The following is a 21,398-nucleotide window of genomic DNA, read 5'->3' on the forward strand; positions in this document are numbered from 1 at the left end:
CACTGTCTCCTTCACTCTCTCTCACTCTCTCTCCACTGTCTCCTTCACTCTCTCTCTCTGTCTCTCTTCTCTCTCTCTCTCTCTCTGTCTCCACTGTCTCCTTCACTCTCTCTCTTTCTCTGCACTGTCTCCTTCACTCTCTCTCACTCTCTCTCCACTGTCTCCTTCGCTCTCTCTCCACTGTCTCCTTCACTCTCTCTCTCGCTCTCCACTTTCTCCTTCACTCTCTCCACTTTTCCCTTCACTCACTCTCTCTCTCCCTTCGTTTTCTCCTTCACGCTTTCTCTCTCACTCCCTTCGCTTTCTCCTCTCTCTCTTCACTTTTTCCTTCCCTCTCTCTTCGTGCTCTTCTTCCCCCCTTCTCTCTTCTCTTCACGTCTTCCTTCACTTTCTCTTCTATATCTCTCTCTTCGCTTTCTCTCTCTCTCTCTCTCTCTCTCTTCAAGATTTTGTGACCTCACTCTCTCCCTTCACTTTCTCCTTCCCTCTGTCCCTCTTCACTTTCTCCTTCCCCCTCTCTCTTCACTTTCTCTCTCCCTCTCTTTGCTCACTTTGTCTTTCCCCTTCTCCATCTCTCTCTCTTCACTTTCTCCTTCCCTCTCTCTGTTTCGCTTGACTTTCTATTCCTCCCTCTCCTCTCTCTCTCTCTCTCTCTCTCTCTCTTCACTTTCTTCTCTCGCTATCTATGTTCACTTGTTCTTCCCTCACTCTCTCTTCGCTTTCTCCTTCCCTCACTCTCTCTTCCCTTTCTCCTTCCCTCACTCTCTCTTCGCTTTCTCCTTCCCTCACTCTCTCTTCGCTTTCTCCTTCCCGCTCTCTCTTCCCTTTCTCCTTCCCTCACTCGCTCTTCCGTTTCTCCTTCTCTCACTCTCTCTTCCCTTTCTCCTTCTCTCACTCTCTCTTCCCTTTCTCCTTCCCTCACTCTCTCTTCCCTTTCTCCTTCCCTCTCTGTCTCTTCCCTTTCTCCTTCCCTCACTCTCTCTTCGCCTTCTCCTTCCCTCACTCTCTCTTCCCTTACTCCTTCCCTCACTCTCTCTTCCCTTTCGCTTGACTTTCTATTCCTCCTCTCCACTCTCTCTCTCTCTCTCTCTCTCTCTCTTCACTTTTCTCTCTCGCTATCTATGTTCACTTGATCTTTCCTCGCTCTCTCTTCCCTTTCTCCTTCCCTCACTCTCTCTTCCCCTTCTCCTTCCCTCACTCTCTCTTCCCTTTCTCCTACCCTCACTCTCTCTTCCCTTTCTCCTTCCCTCACTATCTCTTCCCTTTCTCCTTTATCACTCTCTCTTTCCTTTCTCCTTCCCTCACTCTCTCTTCCCTTTCTCCTTCCCTCACTCTCTCTTCCCTTTCTCCATCCCTCTCTCTCTCTTCCCTTTCTCCTTCCCTCACTCTCTCTTCCCTTTCGCCTTTCCTCTCTCTCTCCTCACTTTCTTCTTCCCTCTCTCTGTTTCGCTTGACTTTCTATTCCTCCCTCTCCCTCTCTCTCTCTCTCTCTCTCTCTTCACTTTCTCTCTCACTATCTATGTTCACTTGTTCTTCACTCTCTCTTTCTTCACCTTTTCTTCCCGCTCTCTCTTCCCTTTCTCCTTCCCTCACTCTCTCTTCGCCTTCTCCTTCCCTCACTCTCTCTTCCCTTACTCCTTCCCTCACTCTCTCTTCCCTTTCGCCTTTCCTCGCTCTCTCTTCACTTTCTCCTTCCCTCACTCTCTCTTCACTTTCTCCTTCCCTCACTCTCTCTTCCCTTTCTCCTTCCCTCACTCTCTCTTCACTTTCTCTCTCGCTATCTATGTTCACTTGATCTTCCCTCACTCTCTCTTTCCTTTCTCCTTCCCTCACTCTCTCTTCCCTTTCTCCTTCCCTCACTCGCTCTTCCGTTTCTCCTTCTCTCACTCTCTCTTCCCTTTCTCCTTCTCTCACTCTCTCTTCCCTTTCTCCTTCCCTCACTCTCTCTTCCCTTTCTCCTTCCCTCACTCTCTCTTCCCTTTCTCCTTCCCTCACTCTCTCTTTCCTTTCTCCTTCCCTCACTCTCTCTTCACTTTCTCCTTCCCTCACTCTCTCTTCCCTTTCGCCTTTCCTCTCTCACTCCTCACTTCCTTCTTCCCTCTCTCTGTTTCGCTTGAATTTCTATTCCTCCCTCTCCTCTCCCTCTCTCTCTTCTCTCGCTATCTATGTTCACATGTTCTTCCCTCTCTCTTTCTTCACTTTTTCTTCCCGCTCTCTCTTCCCTTTCTCCTTCCATCACTCTCTCTTCCCCTTCTCCTTCCCTCACTCTCTCTTCGCCTTCTCCTTCCCTCACTCTCTCTTCCCTTTCTCCTTCACTCACTCTCTCTTCCCTTTCCCCTTCCCTCACTCTCTCTTCCCTTTCTCCTTCCCTCACTCTCTCTTCCCTTTCTCCTACCCTCACTCTCTCTTCACTTTCTCCTTCCCTCACTCACTCTTCCCTTTCGCCTTTCCTCTCTCACTCCTCACTTCCTTTTCCCTCTCTCTGTTTTCGTTGAATTTCTTTACTCCCTCTCCTCTCCCTCTCTCTCTTCTCTCGCTATCTATGTTCACATGTTCTTCCCTTTCTTTTTCTTCACTTTTTCTTCCCGCTCTCTCTTCCCTTTCTCCTTCCCTCACTCTCTCTTCCCTTTCTCCATCCCTCTCTCTCTCTCTTCCATTTCTCCTTCCCTCACTCTCTCTTCGCTTTCTCCTTCCCTCACTCTCTCTTCCCTTTCTCCTTCCCTCACTCTCTCTTTCCTTTCTCCTTCCCTCACTCTCTCTTCCCTTTCTCCTTCCCTCACTCTCTCTTCCCTTTCGCCTTCCCTCACTCTCTCTTTCCTTTCTCCTTCTCTCACTCTCTCTTCCCTTTCTCCTTCCCTCACTCTCTCTTCCCTTTCTCCTTCCCTCACTCTCTCTTCCCTTTCTCCTACCCTCACTCTCTCTTCACTTTCTCCTTCCCTCACTCACTCTTCCCTTTCTCCTTCCCTCACTCTCTCTTCGCTTTCTCCTTCCCTCACTCTCTCTTCCCTTTCTCCTTCCCTCACTCTCTCTTCACTTTCTCCTTCCCTCACTCTCTCTTCCCTTTCTCCTTCCCTCGCTCTCTCTTCGCTTTCTCCTTCCCTCACTCTCTCTTCACTTTCTCCTTCCCTCACTCTCTCTTCCCTTTCTCCTTCCCTCACTCTCTCTTCCCTTTCTCCTTCCCTCACTCTCTCTTTCCTTTCTCCTTCCCTCACTCTCTCTTCACTTTCTCCTTCCCTCACTCACTCTTCCCTTTCGCCTTTCCTCTCTCACTTCTCACTTTCTTCTTCCCTCTCTCTGTTTCGCTTGACTTTCTATTCCTCCCTCTCCACTCTCTCTCTCTCTCTCTCTCTCTCTCTCTCTCTCTCTCTCTCTCTCTCTCTCTCTTCACTTTCTCTCTCGCTATCTATGTTCACTTGATCTTCCCTCACTCTCTCTTCCATTTCTCCTTCCCTCACTCTCTCTTCCCTTTCTCCTTCCATCACTCTCTCTTCCCCTTCTCCTTCCCTCTCTGTCTCTTCCCTTTCTCCTTCCCTCACTCTTTCTTCCCTTTCTCCTTCCCTCACTCTCTCTTCCATTTCTCCTTCACTCACTCTCTCTTCCATTTCTCCTTCCCTCACTCTCTCTTCCCTTTCTCCTTCCCTCACTCTCTCTTCCCTTTCTCCTTCCCTCACTCGCTCTTCCATTTCTCCTTCTCTCACTCTCTCTTCCCTTACTCCTTCCCTCACTCTCTCTCTTCCCTTTCTCCTTCCATCACTCGCTCTTCCCTTACTCCTTCCCGCACTCTCTCTTCCATTTCTCCTTCCCTCACTTTCTCTTCCCTTTCTCCTTCCCTCACTCGCTCTTCCGTTTCTCCTTCTCTCACTCTCTCTTCCCTTACTCCTTCTCTCACTCTCTCTTCCCTTTCTCCTTCCCTCACTCTCTCTTCCCTTTCTCCTTCCCTCACTCTCTCTTCCCTTTCTCCTTCCCTCACTCTCTCTTCCATTTCTCCTTCCCTCACTCTCTCTTCCCTTTCTCCTTCCCTCACTCTCTCTTCCCCTTCTCCTTCCCTCTCTGTCTCTTCCCTTTCTCCTTCCCTCACTCTCTCTTCGCTTTCTCCTTCCCTCACTCTTTCTTCCCTTTCTCCTTCCCTCACTCTCTCTTCCCTTTCTCCTTCCCTCACTCTCTCTTCCCTTTCTCCTTCCCTCACTCTCTCTTCCCTTTCTCCTACCCTCACTCTCTCTTCACTTTCTCCTTCCCTCACTCTCTCTTCCCTTTCGCCTTTCCTCTCTCACTCCTCACTTCCTTCTTCCCTCTCTCTGTTTCGCTTGAATTTCTATTACTCCCTCTCCTCTCCCTCTCTCTCTTCTCTCGCTATCTATGTTCACATGTTCTTCCCTTTCTTTTTCTTCACTTTTTCTTCCCGCTCTCTCTTCCCTTTCTCCTTCCCTCACTCTCTCTTCCCTTTCTCCTTCCCTCACTCGCTCTTCCGTTTCTCCTTCCCTCACTCTCTCTTCCCTTTCTCCTTCCCTCACTCTCTCTTCCCTTTCTCCTTCCCTCACTCTCTCTTCGCTTTCTCCTTCCCTCACTCTCTCTTTCCTTTCTCCTTCCCTCACTCTCTCTTCACTTTCTCCTTCCCTCACTCTCTCTTTCCTTTCTCCTTCCCTCACTCTCTCTTCACTTTCTCCTTCCCTCACACTCTCTTCCCTTTCTCCTTCCATCACTCTCTCTTCCCCTTCTCCTTCCCTCACTCTCTCTTCCCTTTCTCCTTCCCTCACTCGCTCTTCCGTTTCTCCTACCCTCTCCGTCTCTTCCCTTTCTCCTTCCCTCACTCTCTCTTCGCTTTCTCCTTCCCTCACTCTCTCTTCGCTTTCTCCTTCCCTCACTCTCTCTTCCCTTTCTCCTTCACTCACTCTCTCTTCCATTTCTCCTTTCCTCGCTCTCTCTTCCCTTTCTCCTTTCCTCGCTCTCTCTTCAACTTTCTCCTTCCCTCTCTCTCTTTGTCTTCAGTTTCTGCTCACAACAACAACAACAACAACAAAATCGCATTTATAGGGAAATGGTCAGGGGGAGGGAGGGAGCGAGAAGGAGGGGAATGGTCAGGGGGGGAGGGAGCGAGGAGGAGGGCAATGGTCAGGGGGAGGGAGGGAGCGAGAAGGGGGGGAATGGTCAGGGTGAGGGGAGGGGAATGAGGGAGCGAGGATGGGGGGATAATAATAATAATAATAATAATCCTCGCATTTGATATAGCGCTTCTCACGTCGGGCGGACGTCCCAAAGCGCTTCACAGAACACACTGTAAAGTGAATTGACTGTATATTTGTGGGCGAACGCGGCAGCCAATTGCGCACAGCAATGTCCCACAAACAGTCGTAGATTGAAAATGACCAATTTATTATTGTTTTTGGCTTTGGAGGGATTATTATTAGGCTCTGTGTGGAGTAAGGAAACTTGCCCGAGGTTTGGCCCTCTGCCTGGAATTGAACTCAGGTCTCTCACTTGCAAAGCGAGTGCTCTAACCACTGAGCTACAGGACTCCACTGGGAAATGGTCAGTGTGAGGGGAGGGAAGAGAGGGAGAGAGGAGGGTGGAGATTGTCAGGGTGAGGGGAGGGAGGGAGCGAGGAGGGGGCAGATGGTCAGAGTGAGTGGAAGGAAGGGAGGGAGTGAGTAGGTATTAATGGTCAGCGTGAAGGGAGGGAAGGGAGGAGCGAGGAGTGGGGGGAATGGTGAGGGTTAGGGGAGGGAAGGGAGGAGCGAGGGTTAGGGGAGGGAGGGAGCGAGGAGGGGGGTGAATGGTGAGGTGAGGGAGGGAGCGAGGAGGAGGAAGATGGTCAGGGTGAGGGGAGGGGAGAGGGAGGGAGCGAGGAAGGGGGAAATGTTCAGGGTGAGTGGAGGGGAGGGAGGGAGTGAGGAGGAGGAAGATGGTGAGGGTGAGGGGAGGGAGGGAGCGAGGAAGGGGGAATGTTCAGGGTGAGTGGAGGGGAGGGAGGGAGTGAGGAGGGGGGAAATGGTGAGGGTGAGGGGAGGGAGGGAGTGAGGAGGGCGAAGATGGTCATGGTGAGGGGAGGGAGGGAGGGAGCGAGGAGGGGGGAAATGGTCAGGGTGAGGGGAGGGAGGTGAGCGAGGAGGGCGAAATGGTCAGGGTGAGGGGAGGAAGGAGGGGGAGCGAGGAGGGGGGAGATGGTCAGGGTGAGGGAGGGAAGGGAGGAGCGAGGAGGGGGGAATTGTCAGGGTGAGGGATGGAAGGAGGGGGCGAGAGGGGGTAAATGATCAGGGTGAGGGAGAGGGAGGGAGGAGCGAGGAGGGGGGAAATGGTCAGGGTGAGGGAGGGGAGGGAGGGAGCGAGGAGGGGGTAATGGTCAGGGTGAGGGGAGGGAAGGGAGGGAGCGAGGAGGGGGGAGGTGGTCAGGGGGAGGGGATGGCAGGGATTGCCAGATGATTAATGATCCTGGAGTCGAGGATGGAGGAGGCCGTGTCCATTTTGTGTCATTCACAGAGGTGTGCAAATGAGAACCGAGAACGACAGTGGCAATTCCAAGCGCTCTGAGGCGCCATCCTGCGTGGAGAACGCTATTGTGGCCCAACGTGCTTCGGTTGAACTTGACTCCATACTTCCTGATATCATCACCGAGCGGCAGATGCAGACACGGAGATACAGACAGTGAGAAAGTGAGACATATACAGGGCACAGGTACAGTGGGAGCTACAAAGGGAGACTCAGAGAAAGAGTTGCAAAGAGATGAGAGTCACCGTTAACAAGAAATAAATTGTGGATGCGGGATAAACAAGCAACGTTCGGGGTGGACTCCCGGAATTAATTTGGGAAGCAATCAGGAAATATGCGTCTCGCGTAATGGTCAAGCAAAGGGAGACAAATCCAGGGACAGACCGACGGAGAAAGCGAATGACGACACCAAGAGGGAGAGAGAGGATTCCAGCATCTCACTGGTGCTTTCCAGATTGGAGCGTCAACCCAGAGACTTCTGACTCGGAGGCGAGAGTGTTGCCACTGAACCAGACTGACATACTTATGCATTGTGTTTGAAACCGCAATTTACATCACAATGTATGGACTGAAGGGGCATTCGTATTGGAATTGGGTGTTTTGCGCACAAAATGTAGAGTCAATTGTGTACAGTGTATTACGTGAAGGGGTTTAAGACGTCCGAAAGCTGCAAATATTACTAATATGGGGTTTTACTCTCTCTTGCAATCATTTTCTGATCAGTTGGTTGATATCCAACAGTACCTCAGCACGCACACTGGGGTCCAAAAACATTGATCCGTAGCGTCCTGAACCCAATTCTCTCAAGAACTAAAAACAAAAGCAGAGAGAGCTGGGAAACTCAGCAGGTTTCCTCCCTGTAATTTACTCCCCTGTAGAAAAAGGGGCAAAAGCATAAACCTGGAGACTATCGGCCAGTCAGCATCTATTGAGAAAGGAAAGTGAGTCCACGTTTCGTGTCCGCGAACCTTCGTCAGAACTGAGCCAAGAGCAAATGGATGACTCAAGACAGGGAGAAGTTGTCAATAACATTTTCGTTGGGTACACAACGTTCAAAGGACGAGACAGACGTTTATGTTGTCTTCAAACACGATCCAGACGCAGCCAAAGCCAGAATGTCGGCGGAGAAGGCAGAGAAATTGGATTCGATCAGAATAAACCGAGAGGAGGCACTCAAAACTTTTATTGCGCTGAAGGTAGACAAGTCGTCTTGTCCAACCAGGTGAGTATTTGGTTATTTAGGGAAGGAATGGTGCAAATAATGGAGGCTCCGCGAACAATTTTTCAATTCCACTTGGACACTGAGTTTATGCCAGAGGACTGGCGTGTTGGAAGTTTACTCCCCTGTAGAAAAAGGGGCAAAAGCATAAACCTGGAGACTATCGGCATAACGTCAGTCGTGTGAAATTTCTACACAATGGACTCCGGGATAAAATACAATTTTATTCCGAAAAATATGGGTTAATAAACAACAACAACAACAACAACAACAACAAGATTCCATTTATAGAGCGCCTTTCACGTCAGGAGGACGTCCCGAGGCGCTGCACAGTTGGGTCATGACCCGAGCAGGGGGGAAATGGTCAGGGTGAGGGGAAGGAAGGGAGGGAGAGAGGAGGGGGGAAATGGTCAGGGTGAGGGGAGGGAGGGAGGGAGCGAGGAGGGGGGAAATGGTCAGGGTGAGGGAAGGGAGGGAGCGAGGAGGGGGGAAATGGTCAGGGTGAGGGGAAGGAAGGGAGGGAGCGAGGAAGGGGAGATGGTCAGGGTGAGGGGAGGGGAGGGAGGGAGCGAGGAGGGGGGAAATGGTCAGGGTGAGGGGAGGGAAGGGAGGGAGCGAGGAGGGGGGGATGGTCAGGGTGAGGGGAGGGAAGGGAGGGAGCGAGGAGGGGGGAAATGGTCAGGGTGAGGGGAAGGAAGGGAGGGAGCGAGGAAGGGGAGATGGTCAGGGTGAGGGGAGGGAAGGGAGGGAGCGAGGAGGAGGAAGAGAGTCGAGAGTGGAGCTGAAGGCTGAAGGTCAAAGAGAAAGGTTTTGAGACCGGCCTTGAAGGAGGAGAGGGAGGAAGCGGCGAAGGCACTGGGGATGGAGTTCCAGAGCCTCGGGGCTGAGAGGCTGAAGGCCCGACCACCGATGGTAGGGCGTTTGGGGCGGGGGACGTGGAGCAGACCGGAGCCAGAGGAACGGAGGGTACGGGCAGGTAGGGAGGGGGACAGTAGGTTGGAGAGGGCAGCCAACACGGATTTGTTGACTGTAAATCATATCTAACAAACTTGATCGAACATTTTTGACGAAGTAACCGAGATTGTGGATGGAGGTTAGGCAGTTGACCAAGTTTAGATGGATTCTCAAAAGGCGCTTCACAACTTGCCACAGAGCAGACTTGTGGGCAAAATAGAGGTCCACGTTGTTAAAGGGACAGCGACAGTATGGATACGGATCTTCTTGGGAAACAAAGAGAATACAGTTGTGATACTTGTTTTTCTGACTCGAGGGAAGTGTGCAGCTGTGTCCCCCAGAGGTCCGCATTGGGACCGCTTCTGCTTTTGATCTCTATACATGACTTGGACTTGGGCAAAGGGAGTAGGATTTCCAAACTCAACCATGACATTTAGCGAGGAAAAGTAGTAGAGAGTGAGGAGTGTAGGAGTAGAATACAAGACGACCCCCGGACAGAATTGCAAAATGGGAAGACACATGGCAGGTGAAATTTCGTGCGGCGAAATGCGAAATGATGCATTTGGGGAGCGAGATTGAAAAGAGGCAATATCAGCGAGATCGTATCATCCTAAAGTCGGATCCTAATCCTAATCCTAATCGGAGTCCTGTAGCTCAGTGGTTAGAGCACTCGCTTTGCGAGCGAGAGACCTGGGTTCACTTCCAGGCAGAGGGCGAAACCTTGGGCAAGTTTCCTTACTCCACACAGAGCCTAATAATAATCCCTCCAAAAAAAAAACCAAAANCAATAATAAATTGGTCATTTTCAATCTACGACTGTTTGTGGGACACTGCTGTGCGCAATTGGCCGCCGCGTTCGCCCACAAATATACAGTCAATTCACTTTACAGTTGTTCTGTGAAGCGCTTTGGGATGTCCTCTCGACGTGAAAAGCGCTATATCAAATGCAAGGATTATTATTATTATTATTATTATTAAAGAGGGTGAATGAACAGAGATACTGGGGTTCGGTGTAAGTAAATCTTTAAGGTAGCAGGACAGGCAGATAAAGCTGGTAAAAAGGATATGGCATACGAGACTCTATAAATCGGGACATAGACTACCAAATTCAGGAAGTTAAGATGAATCTTTATAAAACACTCGTGAGGACTCAGTTAGATCAGTTCTGGGCACCACAATTCAGGAAGGATGTCAAGGCATTGGTGATGGAGCAAAGGAGGTTGATCAGGAAGATTCCAGGAATGAGGGAGTTGGGTAGCAGGAGAGGTTTGAGAAGCGAGGATTATTCTCCTCGAGATGGTTAAGACGGGACTGAGTGGAATTTTTCAACGCTATGAAGGAATTGGACAGGGTGAACAAAGAGAGAATATTTCCCCTGGTGGGTTGGTCGATGAACCGTGGACACCGCTCTAACACGTAACACATCTTATTTCTTCCTGCGCATCATTCTAACAATCCTACATTCAGAATTGGCTCTGAAGAAAAAGAGATGGAACCGTCAGCGTCAGTCAACGAGAGCTGAAGAAACGAGCTCCGTAGCTTTTCAGTTCATGAGTATATTACTTATGTTTGAACAGGTTATGCAAGATTGGCATTACACTCGTGCAGCGGATTAGAGTTCAGGGCCAGTGGTGAAGGCAATGCTGACCATCCTCACAGTGAGGTTAGTAACAATAACAACAACAACTTGCATTTATATACCACTCCTCATGCACGGAAGTACCCCAGAGTGCTTGATGATGCCCAGGCTGTGGGAGAGGAAAGATGGCTCCAGGCGTGGCCGAAGAGGAAGCTCTTGAGGCGCGACCTGAAAATAGGGAAGAAAGGGATATGGCGGAGGGATAGAGGGAATGCTCTGGAATTTCGGTACCGAGCGGCTGAAAGTGCAGCCAATGGGGATGGATATTAAAGCGCCAGCGAGGAGTGTCATGAGCACAGGAGTTCTGCATTCAATGAGCTGCTATTGAGCCAATTCTTCTTCCCCACCTGAATGCTGCTAAATAATACGAATGCGTCCGCAGATTTTTTCCGTCAATGGTGGAAGAGTCCAACTCAGATACTTTCCCAGTTTCATCCTTCACCTGATGATACGTTTCTCAAAGATTGTTCTTCATCTTTGCTCACCAGAAGCTCACAGTTGGTCAGTTGGTTTTCAGATATAATAATAGACAAATCCCCCACTATCCAATGCCACTTGTGCTGAATGCAATGGGGATGTCCGTTTTTTTTAAAAAAAAGATCACCGCCGCAACGCCGTGGTTAAATTCTTAGACACATTACATCTTCAGTGTTATTTGTATCAACCAAAGTGTTGCATCATAATGTGACAAACACAGCAGCAAAAACCAACAGTATTGATGTTGGGGTATTCAGAAGGTTCGCCTGGGACTCAAACCCAAGTTCTCCTGTTTACGAGTGAGGCACTTTGCCACTTAATCCATGAAGCTGTTGTTTCGTTTCGTTTTTTTATTCTCCATTCAGAAGAGGGGTCGATTTCTCAAGCACCAGTTTGGTTTTGTTCCGTTACCATCTGCAGGTGAACTTTATTTTGATCATTGGGGAAATATTGCCCATAGTTTGGATGTGAAACACATTGATCCTTCGTTATTGTTCCACGGTCGGTGATCTTGCAAAGGGCAATATCCCTTTACATTAAGACTCGCTAATGGGGGGAAACAGGGTATCAGGTAAGTGAGGTTTTGATCAGTTATCTATCCTCGGGAGTGCATCAGGAAGTGGTTGGTGTTATCCCATCGGAAACTCTTTGGTCTTGATTGAACTCTATATTTCTATACCGGATTCTTGGTTATTCTGGAGTACAGACCAGTCCAGTATCGCATGTAAAGTTTTCATTTAACCGCGTTGAGAATCCGATAGCTCCTATTATCGTGACTTGACCTATTCGGTTCAAGATCGTAGAACTCATGGTTGAGAATCATTTACAGATGTGTGTCGACTGGCAGGAACCAAAGCAAAACACTGTTATCTACTTTTGCTTATCACAAGGCCATTTCTGGTCAAAAATCTAATATTCCCTCAAAAGGTTGGATACACGTTGATATTGAGAGCAAGAAAAACTGGTATCAAATAAACCAGCAAAAGTGACAACTAAACATATTGTAGTAACATAAGAAGCTAAGAAATGCCAGAAGAGAATCAATAGGCCGCCAAGTTCATCTTCCAGTTTCCTGGCGGCCGCATTCACATATATCAAGAACTCCCTATGTACTGTTTCCCGTAATGCTATTTCGTCAAAGAAAACTGTCTCATCTGTGTCGGAAGGGATCAAAATTTTCTGCTTCAACGGTCTCCCTACGGAGCCTGTTCCACAGGTTTACTATTCGATCACTGAAATATTGTTCCAGTGGCGTCATTCTGGGTTTAATTTACTTCATTCGCCGGACTTGTCCGCTGATTTTATCCTTCTGGACTCTTTGACATAGGGTGTCATTGTAAACATTTACAATGTTTAGCTACTTTTGAATCGTACATTCAATCATATCGCTTCTCAATGTTTTCTTTTCCAGCGTGAACAATCCCAATTACGTGGGACTCACAGATGCAAACAGATAGAACAGTTATCTGCAAGAAACCAGGCATTATGGTAACGAAAAATACATTGTACATGTAGCATTATTTATATGATCAGCAACTAGACGAGTTCAGGAAAAATACGGATATATAAATATAAAAATATATATATAAATTAACTGCAGACTTATACATCAATGTTTATTATTACATTATTATATAAAAGTAATACATTTACTGTAAGGTTGAATATCAGAGACCAGATATGTGGCAATTGCTTGACAGGAGTGTTTAGACTGTGAGATCCCCGAACAAAGGATCCGAACCAAAATACTGTGAAACTGGGCTTGTGTCACCGTGAAGTCATTGGGGGCTTCTTCACACTGCAAACTGGATCTGTTGAAAGATGATTCAGAAATCGATAGACGGTGATAAAAATCCTTCCATGTGTTACAGCACCTCATCACGTCTTCCAGACAAAAACAGACAACAATAAGTTCTGATTGTTCTGATCAGAAGGACATCTCAAAGTGCTTTACAGAACATGCAGCAAAGTGAACCGACTGTACACAGTCTCACCGAAACGGGCCGCCATTTGAGCGCATCAGTGTCCCACCAGCTGTCCTGGGTTGACGGTCAAAATCATTATTATTTTATTTACTGATTTTGAAGTGATTATTTTCTCCCAGAAAACCAATACGCCAAGCGAAGATGTAGGTTCCCACTTAATGCTTGCTAAACAGAGGCGGTAAGAAACTTACAATGTTTTGCCCCCCCCCAGGAGGCAAACCCAAGTCGTTTCGTTTGTGCGTCTGCTGCTCTAACCACTCGTCTACAAGACTCCTGAAAACATCAACCTCCTGTAAAGAGTAGCCATTTGAAGAAGTCCTAACATACTAAGGAAAGTAGAAGTCCGTCATATAAAACGTCGCCGTGTTATTTGTCTGTGGCCGATTCATAAATGAAACCTCATAAAAAATTACATCTGTGGAGAAATTTAGACGATATCAATATGATTTTAGCATGGCGAGTGTATTACATCAGGAATAATAATATAATAATAATCCTTGCATTTGATACAGCGCTGTTCACGTCGGGTGGACGTCCCAAAGCGCTTCACAGAACACACTGTAAAGTGAATTGACTGTATATTTGTGGGCGAACGCGGCAGCCAATGGCGCACAGCAATGTCCCACAAACAGTCGTAGATTGAAAACGACCAATTTATTATTGTTTTGTTTTGAAGGGATTATTATTAGGCTCTGTGTGGAGTAAGGAAACTTGCCCGAGGTTTCGCCCTCTGCCTGGAATTGAACTCAGGTCTCTCGCTCGCAAAGCGAGTGCTCTAACCACTGAGCTACAGGACTCCACTGGACCAAAGTGTCGAGATAAAGATGGTAAAGTGCATCGGATCATTGCCGACATCTTATTTCTCATGTCGCCTCTGTTAAAACTTGTAAAAACATGTACAATTCCCTCATGATATTCTTTAGCAGCTGCTTTCGATTACTTTTTAATTGGACTATCATCATTATCAGCGATCACACCACCAAATTAATCAACTGGGGAAATTCCTCTGCTATATTAATCCTTCTTTGATAGTGTCATCCAACAATTGAAGACAAAGCGTTTGTGATCAACACGACGACGACTCAGTATCGTACTCAACAAAAATGAAAGGAACTCAATTGAGTAAAATAATTATTCAGATAGAACTGATATACTACCCAATCGTTGCAGCTATTGGCGTTCCAGGTAAGTCATGATAACGTCTTATTTCTGTTTAATCTATGATTTTCTGAGCTTTGCTCATTCATCCCTATTTCTCGATGCATGCACAAATGTTCCCACAATGTCTTCTCTTCAGTGTAATACGATTCAACGGGTAACATCACAACTTTTAGTCATTCATTTTATGTGATTAACTCGTCAGTAAATTTCTGACCCCAGTTTGAACGAGATGATCCCATACACGAGCGGTATCCATTATGTGTGGATAATTAATATGATCCCGAATCTGATCAATACATCATAAACTGAATGAATTCATGGCGGTGAACAGTGAGGAGGACGGCAACAGACTCCAGAAAGATACAGACGGCAGGCAGAAATAATCCTCGCATTTCAATTGGCAATTGATCACATCGCTTCACAAAACATCATTTAATTTGAATTGACTGCTTATTTTTGGGCGAAATACAGCAGCTAATTGCTCTCAGCAATGCCCCACAAACAGACTTGGTCCACGTAGTATTTTTTTGGTTTCGAATCGATTATTAGTACCAGAAAAACCTATCACCGGTCCACTAACAGCAGTTTCTACTTACTGCTCGGCAAACAGCCACGTGGAGTTAGAAAACTTGCTTCGTGTATCACCCCACCTGGGACTCGAATCTGCTCAGCCTCAACTATGTGAGATTGAGAGCACAGAAACATCCCTTAGTCCCATCTACACCTCTCTCTTCAGCGCAAATGTATACCTGGTTTGTCAACCGCTGCCTCTTGTACAGTTCAATGCCATTTAAACAACAACAACAACAACAAGATTCCATTTATAGAGCGCCTTTCACGTCAGGAGGACGTCCCAAGGCGCTGCACAGTTGGGTCATGACCCGAGCATTGGGGGGGAAATGGTCAGGGTGAGGGGAGGGAAGGGAGGAGAGAGGAGGGGGAAATGGTCAGGGTGAGGGGAGGGAAGGGAGGGAGGGAGAGAGGAGGGGGGAAATGGTCAGGGTGAGGGGAGGGAAGGGAGGGAGAGAGGAGGGGGGAAATGGTCAGGGTGAGGGGAGGGAAGGGAGGGAGGGAGAGAGGAGGGGGAAATGGTCAGGGTGAGGGGAGGGAAGGGAGGGAGTGAGGAGGGGGGAAATGGTCAGGGTGAGGGGAGGGAAGGGAGGGAGCGAGGAGGGGGAAGAGAGTCGAGAGTGGAGCTGAAGGCTGAAGGTCAAAGAGAAAGGTCTTGAGACCGGCCTTGAAGGAGGAAAGGGAGGAAGCGGCGAAGGCACTGGGGATGGAGTTCCAGAGCCTCGGGGCTGAGAGGCTGAAGGCCCGACCACCGATGGTCGGGCGGTTGGGGCGGGGGACGTGGAGCAGACCGGAGCCGGAGGAACGGAGGGTACGGGCAGGTAGGTAGGGGGATAGTAGGTTGGAGAGGTAGGAGGGAGCGAGGCCGTGAATGGCCTTGTAGGTGAGGATGAGGATCTTGAAATCAAGAGGAGGATAGTGAGAAACCATCAACATTGCTCATAAATACAACAATGGAGGAGAGTGTATTCAGGTCCCTACAGCTCTGAGTCGAAAGAAAACATCCGGGACTGGTCAATCTTGGAGACTCTGGGACTAAGTTCCAGAGAGTAAGGAAAGAGGCTTAAATCACGATCATCACGTGATCATCACGTGGAGTCCTGTAGCTCAGTGGTTAGAGCACTCGCTTTGCAAGTGAGAGACCTGAGTTCAATTCCAGGCAGAGGGCGAAACCTCGGGCGAGTTTCCTTACTCCACACAGAGCCTAATAATAATCCTCCAAAACCAAAAACAATAATAAATTGGTCATTTTCAATCCACGACTGTTTGTGGGACATTGCTGTGCGCAATTGGCTGCCGCGTTCGCCCACAAATATACAGTCAATTCACTTTACAGTGTATTCTGTGAAGCGCTTTGGGACGTCCTCTCCCGACGTGAAAAGCGCTATATCAAATGCAAGGATTATTATTATTATTATTATTATTATTATTATCAATTGTTAGGCAGTGAGGAGTGTAGGAGATGCTGCAGATTGGAGCCCAGTGTGAGCCCGGTGCGGTTGGTATAGTAAGGGTTTGGAAAGCTTGCCCATGGTAGGATTGGAAGTGTAGGCCAGGGATGGTAAACTGGACCCGCCGGGGAACGGGGAGCCAGACGAGCCCGGTTATCCTGGGAGCATGCCGAAGAGGTCCAGGTATTCTGCAGTGAAGGGAAGAGTCGGGCAGTCCATCAAACTGTGAAATCAGGCCTTGATGTGATGAAACATGGAGTGCCTTGGCAGCCTTCCTCGCCCCTTTCCATCTCTTTAACTTCCAAGCTGCCTTCCTCTCTGAGATGCTGAATCAATTGGCCTCCCCACCTGCGGTCTTTCCTCTCTAAAAACTCGTCGTAAACATTTATCTCCGGTCAATCTGTCTGTTTGCCCTTTCACAGCACAAATCACTGACATAGTCAACGTCATTAATGACATTATTTCCTTTCCCTGCCTTTTTTTTTTAATTCCTTGATTCCACCTCTGTCCTTCGATTTAATTCACCAGCCCAATCGATTGCATTCCCTCTCTGGTCACCTCAGGTACGGAGGCGCCATTGCTGAACGTCCTTGTAAGACAAGTGAGAGGATCTTGAAACCGATCCTTTTTTTTGATAGACAACCAGCGTAGCCTATCAAGGACAGGTGGAATGGGAGTATGGCATTGATTTATTAAAGTACTTCAACGAATTATTGAATCGATCAATTATTTTTATTTGGCAATCCAAAAGCTTTTGAAACAATCTTGGATATTTAGCAAACTAAACAAACATTTTACGTGACATTTTACATTTTACATTTTAAATGACATGCCAACTAGGTTTCCCCATCAGTTGTTTGATTGGCGGATTGAATTTCCGAGGGGAATAATCCCTTTAAAAAAGTTTCATTCAACCCACGACTGTATTTCGGTCACTTCTGTGACGCATTTACCCACAGTCCACAGAAGTCAATTAAACATACAGTATATTCTGCGAAGCATTTTAAGACGTCGCTCAAAGCAATACGGTACTGCATGATTTGGAAAGATTGTTATAATAATAATTATAACGCCTAATAATAATCCCTCCAAAAACAATAATAAATTGGTCATTTTCAATCTACGACTGTTTGTGGGACATTGCTGTGCGCAATTGGCTGCCGCGTTCGCCCACAAATATACAGTCAACTCACTTTACAGTGTGTTCTGTGAAGCGCTTTGGGACGTCCTCCCGACGTGAAAAGCGCTATATCAAATGCCAGGAGTATTATTATTATTATAAGTATTATTATTGAACTCCATTCGAGGCATTGATTATGGGAACTGTGGCATTAATTTCGTAACCCGAAACTGCGGTTGTTTATGATTTATTTCTTGCAGTTAACTTGGTGACGATTGTGATCCTGTCCCGAGGAAAGTGCGGTCTCTCCACATGTATCACTCGCTACCTGGTGGCCATGGCAGTGGCAGACCTGCTGGTGGTGATCACTGATGTGATGTGGAAGCGCATTTCAGTCACCTTTACGTGGCATTTTATTTTCCTGAACCTGACTCCTATCTGTTGCATCCGTGAGGTGCTGTTTCACGCCACCACCACCTGTTCTGTTTGGCTCACAATCGCTTTCACCTTTGATCGCTTTGCAGCAATTTGTCGTCAGAAACTGAAAACCAAATACTGCACCGAGAAAACAGCGACGGTGGTCATTGTGTCGGTCTGTGCGTTCAGCTGTGTGATCAACATCCCCCGGTACCTCGAGATTGAACCGCTCTTTATAATTAACAACAAGCCCTGGTTTTGTGTCGTTAAACCAAGTTTTTATTATTCATGGATATGGACCGCTTTTCAGTTGCTTCAATGCATTTTAACGCCGTTTATCCCATTTGTTCTCATTTTGCTGCTCAATGTTCTGACCATAAGATATATCTTAGTGACCAATGCTGCACGGAGAAGGCTCCGAGGCCACAGCAATGGGGAACATCAGAACGACGCAGAGATGCAGAATCGGAGAAGATCCATCATTTTGCTGTTTACAGTAACGGGGAGTTTCATTTGCTTATGGGTGACGTATGTGATAACTTATATTCAATACCAAGTTGAATTTATGGCTCTAAATTTAACGAGTGATGCAGGTATTGTGCTACGAGTCGGCAATATGCTTCGACTTTTCAGCTGCTCCACAAACACATGTATTTATGCTTTGACACAATCCAAATTCAGAAAGCAGCTGAAGAATATGATGAATTACCCATTGTATCAAATATTGATTCTGATCAGATCATAAGAATTTGCTGACGAGAGAGGTCCACGATCCATTTAGTTCGCCTTCTCCGCACAATTGTTCGGAAATCGCCCCCTTCAGCTTTTAATTTTATTAAATGTTAAAGGATCCGGAAATTCTCTCAAACAAACACCGTAGACGGGTTGCTCTACGGCTTCTCCGGTGACTGGTCAGAAAGGTTGGCACATCGGTAGAAACTGTAGTGGCAGAACAGTATCTGAAACCATTGCTATTAACCCTGCAATCCCAATCCCCAAATCCACGGCGGCAGTCCCCGAAAAGCACCGGGACATCTCGCCAGACAGAGTTCTCAATAGCTCCCTTGCCGGTTTAATTTTTTAGTATGTCGCTGCCATATTCTTTAGTTATTTCGCAGACACTAAGTTGACCAATAGTAATAGAAAACTATGACAATAATCCTTGCATTTGATACCGCTCTTCACCAAACATGCTGTAACGTAAGTTGTCCGCTTCAGGGCGAAACAAGACAGGCAATTGCGCACAACAGTGTCCCATTGAAAATGACCAATTTATCATTGTTTTCTTGTGGAAGAATGGCTGTCAGGCTCGTGGAGTAAGGAAGCGTGTTTAAACCTGCCTGGAATTGAACCCGGGTGTGTGGCTCGCAAGGCGAGCGCTCTGACCACTGAGCTCCAGGAGTCCTGTGGTACCCGTCTGCTCAGTGGTGAGACCACTCACCTCACAAAAGAGAAACCCGTGTTCGAGTCACGGCGTGGCGAAACCTTGGGCACGTTTCCTTACCCCACAAACACGCCCGACAATAACCGGTGAAGGAAATAAATCACGAGTTGTTCACTTCGACCCACGGTTATTTGGGTGATACCGCCGGGAGCAGTTGGCAGCCGCGTTTCGCCCACAAATACAGAGTCAATTCACTTGAGAGTTTTTTTTTTTTCTGTGAAGCGCTTGGAGGTATCTGGAAGACGTGATAGCAACAACAACAACAAGATTCCATTTATAAAGCGCCTTTCACGTCGGGAGGACGTCCCGAGGCGCTGCACAGTTGGGTCATGAGCCGAGCATTGGGGAGGAAATGGTCAGGGTGAGGGGAGGGAGGGAGGGAGCGAGGAGGGGGGAAATGGTCAGGGTGAGGGGAGGGAAGGGAGGGAGGGAGCGAGGAGGGGGGAAATGGTCAGGGTGAGGGGAGGGGAGGGAGGGAGCGAGGAGGGGGGAGATGGTGAGGGGAGGGAAGGGAGGGAGCGAGGAGGGGGGAAATGGTCAGGGTGAGAGGAGGGGAGGGACGGAGCGAGGAGGGGGGAAATGGTCAGGGTGAGGGGAGGGAAGGGAGGGAGCGAGGAGGGGGGAAATGGTCAGGGTGAGGGAGGGAGGGAGGGAGCGAGGAGGGGGGAAATGGTCAGGGTGAGGTGAGGGAGGGGAGGGAGCGAGGAGGGGGAAATGGTCAGGGTGAGGGGAGGGAAGGGAGGGAGCGAGGAGGGGGGAAATGGTCAGGGTGAGGGGAGGGAAGGGAGGGAGAGAGGAGGGGGGAAATGGTCAGGGTGAGGGGAGGGAAGGGAGGGAGCGAGGAGGGGGGAAATGGTCAGGGTGAGGGGAGGGAAGGAGGGAGCGAGGAGGGGGGAAATGGTCAGGGTGAGGGGAGGGAAGGGAGGGAGCGAGGAGGGGGGAAATGGTCAGGGTGAGGGGAGGGAAGGGAGGGAGCGAGGAGGGGGAAGAGAGTCCAGAGGGGAGCTGAAGGCACGGTCAAAGAGAAAATGGGCTATATCAAATGCAAGGATTATTATTTATATCACAAATGGTTTTCCTGAAAAAAATAAGCCTTTTTAGCGAAAGATGAGGCAACAGTGCAGTTTAGTAATCATAGTAAAAAGGGATCACATCGGAGGGGATCTTCAAGAGCTTCACTGGAACTGATATGCAGTGTTGGCTCAGGAGCCGACTGGAGATGGCCACAAAGGACTGGCGCTTTATGGACATTTCTTTGCCAAACGCATCACCTTGGAGCCTATTCATCTCCAACGTCACCCCTCTGACCTCAGCTCAAGCGCGATACACACTGGAAGGCCATTTGGGAATCTGAAAAGCGCGGGTTTCAGGCTCACCTGTTGGACGTTAGGTACACGGGAATTCTTACACGATTCCTGGCGGGAAATACATCTCCGCTTCAAATCTGTGGTACACAATGTGTACCTATTTAAACTGCACAGGCCCTTATCTCTTCATTAAATGTCTGTTTGTTTCATGTGCCATTCATTGGATATAACTTACATAAAGTGAACTATTCATTAAAGGTCGGTTTGTTCAATGAGCTCTTCAATACCAACAACTTACATCGAATTAAACTGCTCACTGAAGGTCCCTTGTTTAATGTGCCGTTCACTAAATACCATTGACATGAAATTAAACTTCATTTAAGATCGCTTTGTCTAATGTGCCATTCAATACCTATCAATTCATATCAAAACAATTGCTCATCAAAGGTCTCTTTGTACAAAGTGCAGTTGATTGCAACAAAAGCGACAAAACCCCCCACAAATATACAGTCAATTCACTTTGCAGTGTGTTCTGTGAAGCGCTTTGGGACGTCCTCCCGACGTGAAAAGCGCTATATCAAATGCGAGGATTATTATTATTATTATTATTAAAACAACAAAATTACATTTACAGAGCGCCTTTCAGGTCGGGAGGACGTCCGAAAGCGCTGAAGAATCAGGACTCGGGGCGCGAGTGTGGTGGAGGGGCGTTGACTGGATAATGGAAGGCAGAGAGGTAGGAGCGAGGCCAAAGCCACAGCCGAGACGAATGGCCTTGAGGCTGGACTTGAAGGAGGAAGCGAGGCCAAGGGACCGTGGGATGGAGTTCCAGAGTGAGGGGGCGAAGAGGTTGAAAGCCCGGCCACCGAGGGTCGGGCGGGAGACATGGAGCAGGACGGGGCCCGATGAGCGGGCAGCTTGGTCGGGAGTCAGCAGGTGAGGGGGGTAATAGGTGGTAAGACCAAGGACGGCCTTAAAGGAGAGGACCTGGCACTTCAACTTGATCCTCTGGGGGATTGGGGAGCCAGTGGAGTCGGGCGAAAGTGTGTGTGATGGGGTTTCGCGCCGAGACCGAGGGTTTCACAGATGGCCTTGAAGGAGAAAAATAGTCTCGATCTGTTTCTGATCGTTGGCACCGTTTGTAGGGGTAGAGCTGGACTATCCTCTTGGG

At 48.2% G+C, this 21,398-nt stretch overlaps 1 protein-coding gene and 1 long non-coding RNA gene across 4 annotated transcripts; both read left to right on the top strand.

Moving 5' to 3' along the window:
• Positions 1 to 6,376: 6,376 nt before the first annotated feature.
• Positions 6,377 to 13,203, top strand: LOC121852314. Of its 2 annotated transcripts, none has more exons than XR_006086078.1 (3): positions 6,377 to 6,669; positions 12,184 to 12,260; positions 12,969 to 13,203. It is a non-coding gene; the product is annotated as an uncharacterized LOC121852314 (long non-coding RNA). The 2 variants fall into 2 exon arrangements; XR_006086079.1 differs by lacking the exon at positions 12,969 to 13,203 and adding an exon at positions 12,644 to 12,932.
• A 316-nt stretch (positions 13,204 to 13,519) lies between these two features.
• Positions 13,520 to 18,232, top strand: LOC121852313 (probable G-protein coupled receptor 139). 2 transcript variants are annotated; one of them, XM_042346412.1, is made up of 3 exons: positions 13,520 to 13,584; positions 13,790 to 13,942; positions 17,320 to 18,232. In XM_042346412.1, exons 2-3 carry the CDS (start codon positions 13,861 to 13,863, stop codon positions 18,219 to 18,221), a joined length of 984 nt encoding a protein of 327 aa, XP_042202346.1. In that variant the 5' UTR covers positions 13,520 to 13,584; positions 13,790 to 13,860; the 3' UTR covers positions 18,222 to 18,232. The 2 variants fall into 2 exon arrangements, with proteins under 2 accessions (XP_042202346.1, XP_042202345.1); XM_042346411.1 differs by having other exon boundaries at positions 13,553 to 13,942.
• The last annotated feature ends 3,166 nt before the right edge of the window (positions 18,233 to 21,398 follow it).

The sequence above is a fragment of the Callorhinchus milii genome, unplaced genomic scaffold (assembly GCF_018977255.1).
Source record: "Callorhinchus milii isolate IMCB2004 unplaced genomic scaffold, IMCB_Cmil_1.0 Scaffold736, whole genome shotgun sequence".
NCBI classification, from domain to species: Eukaryota; Metazoa; Chordata; class Chondrichthyes; order Chimaeriformes; family Callorhinchidae; genus Callorhinchus; species Callorhinchus milii.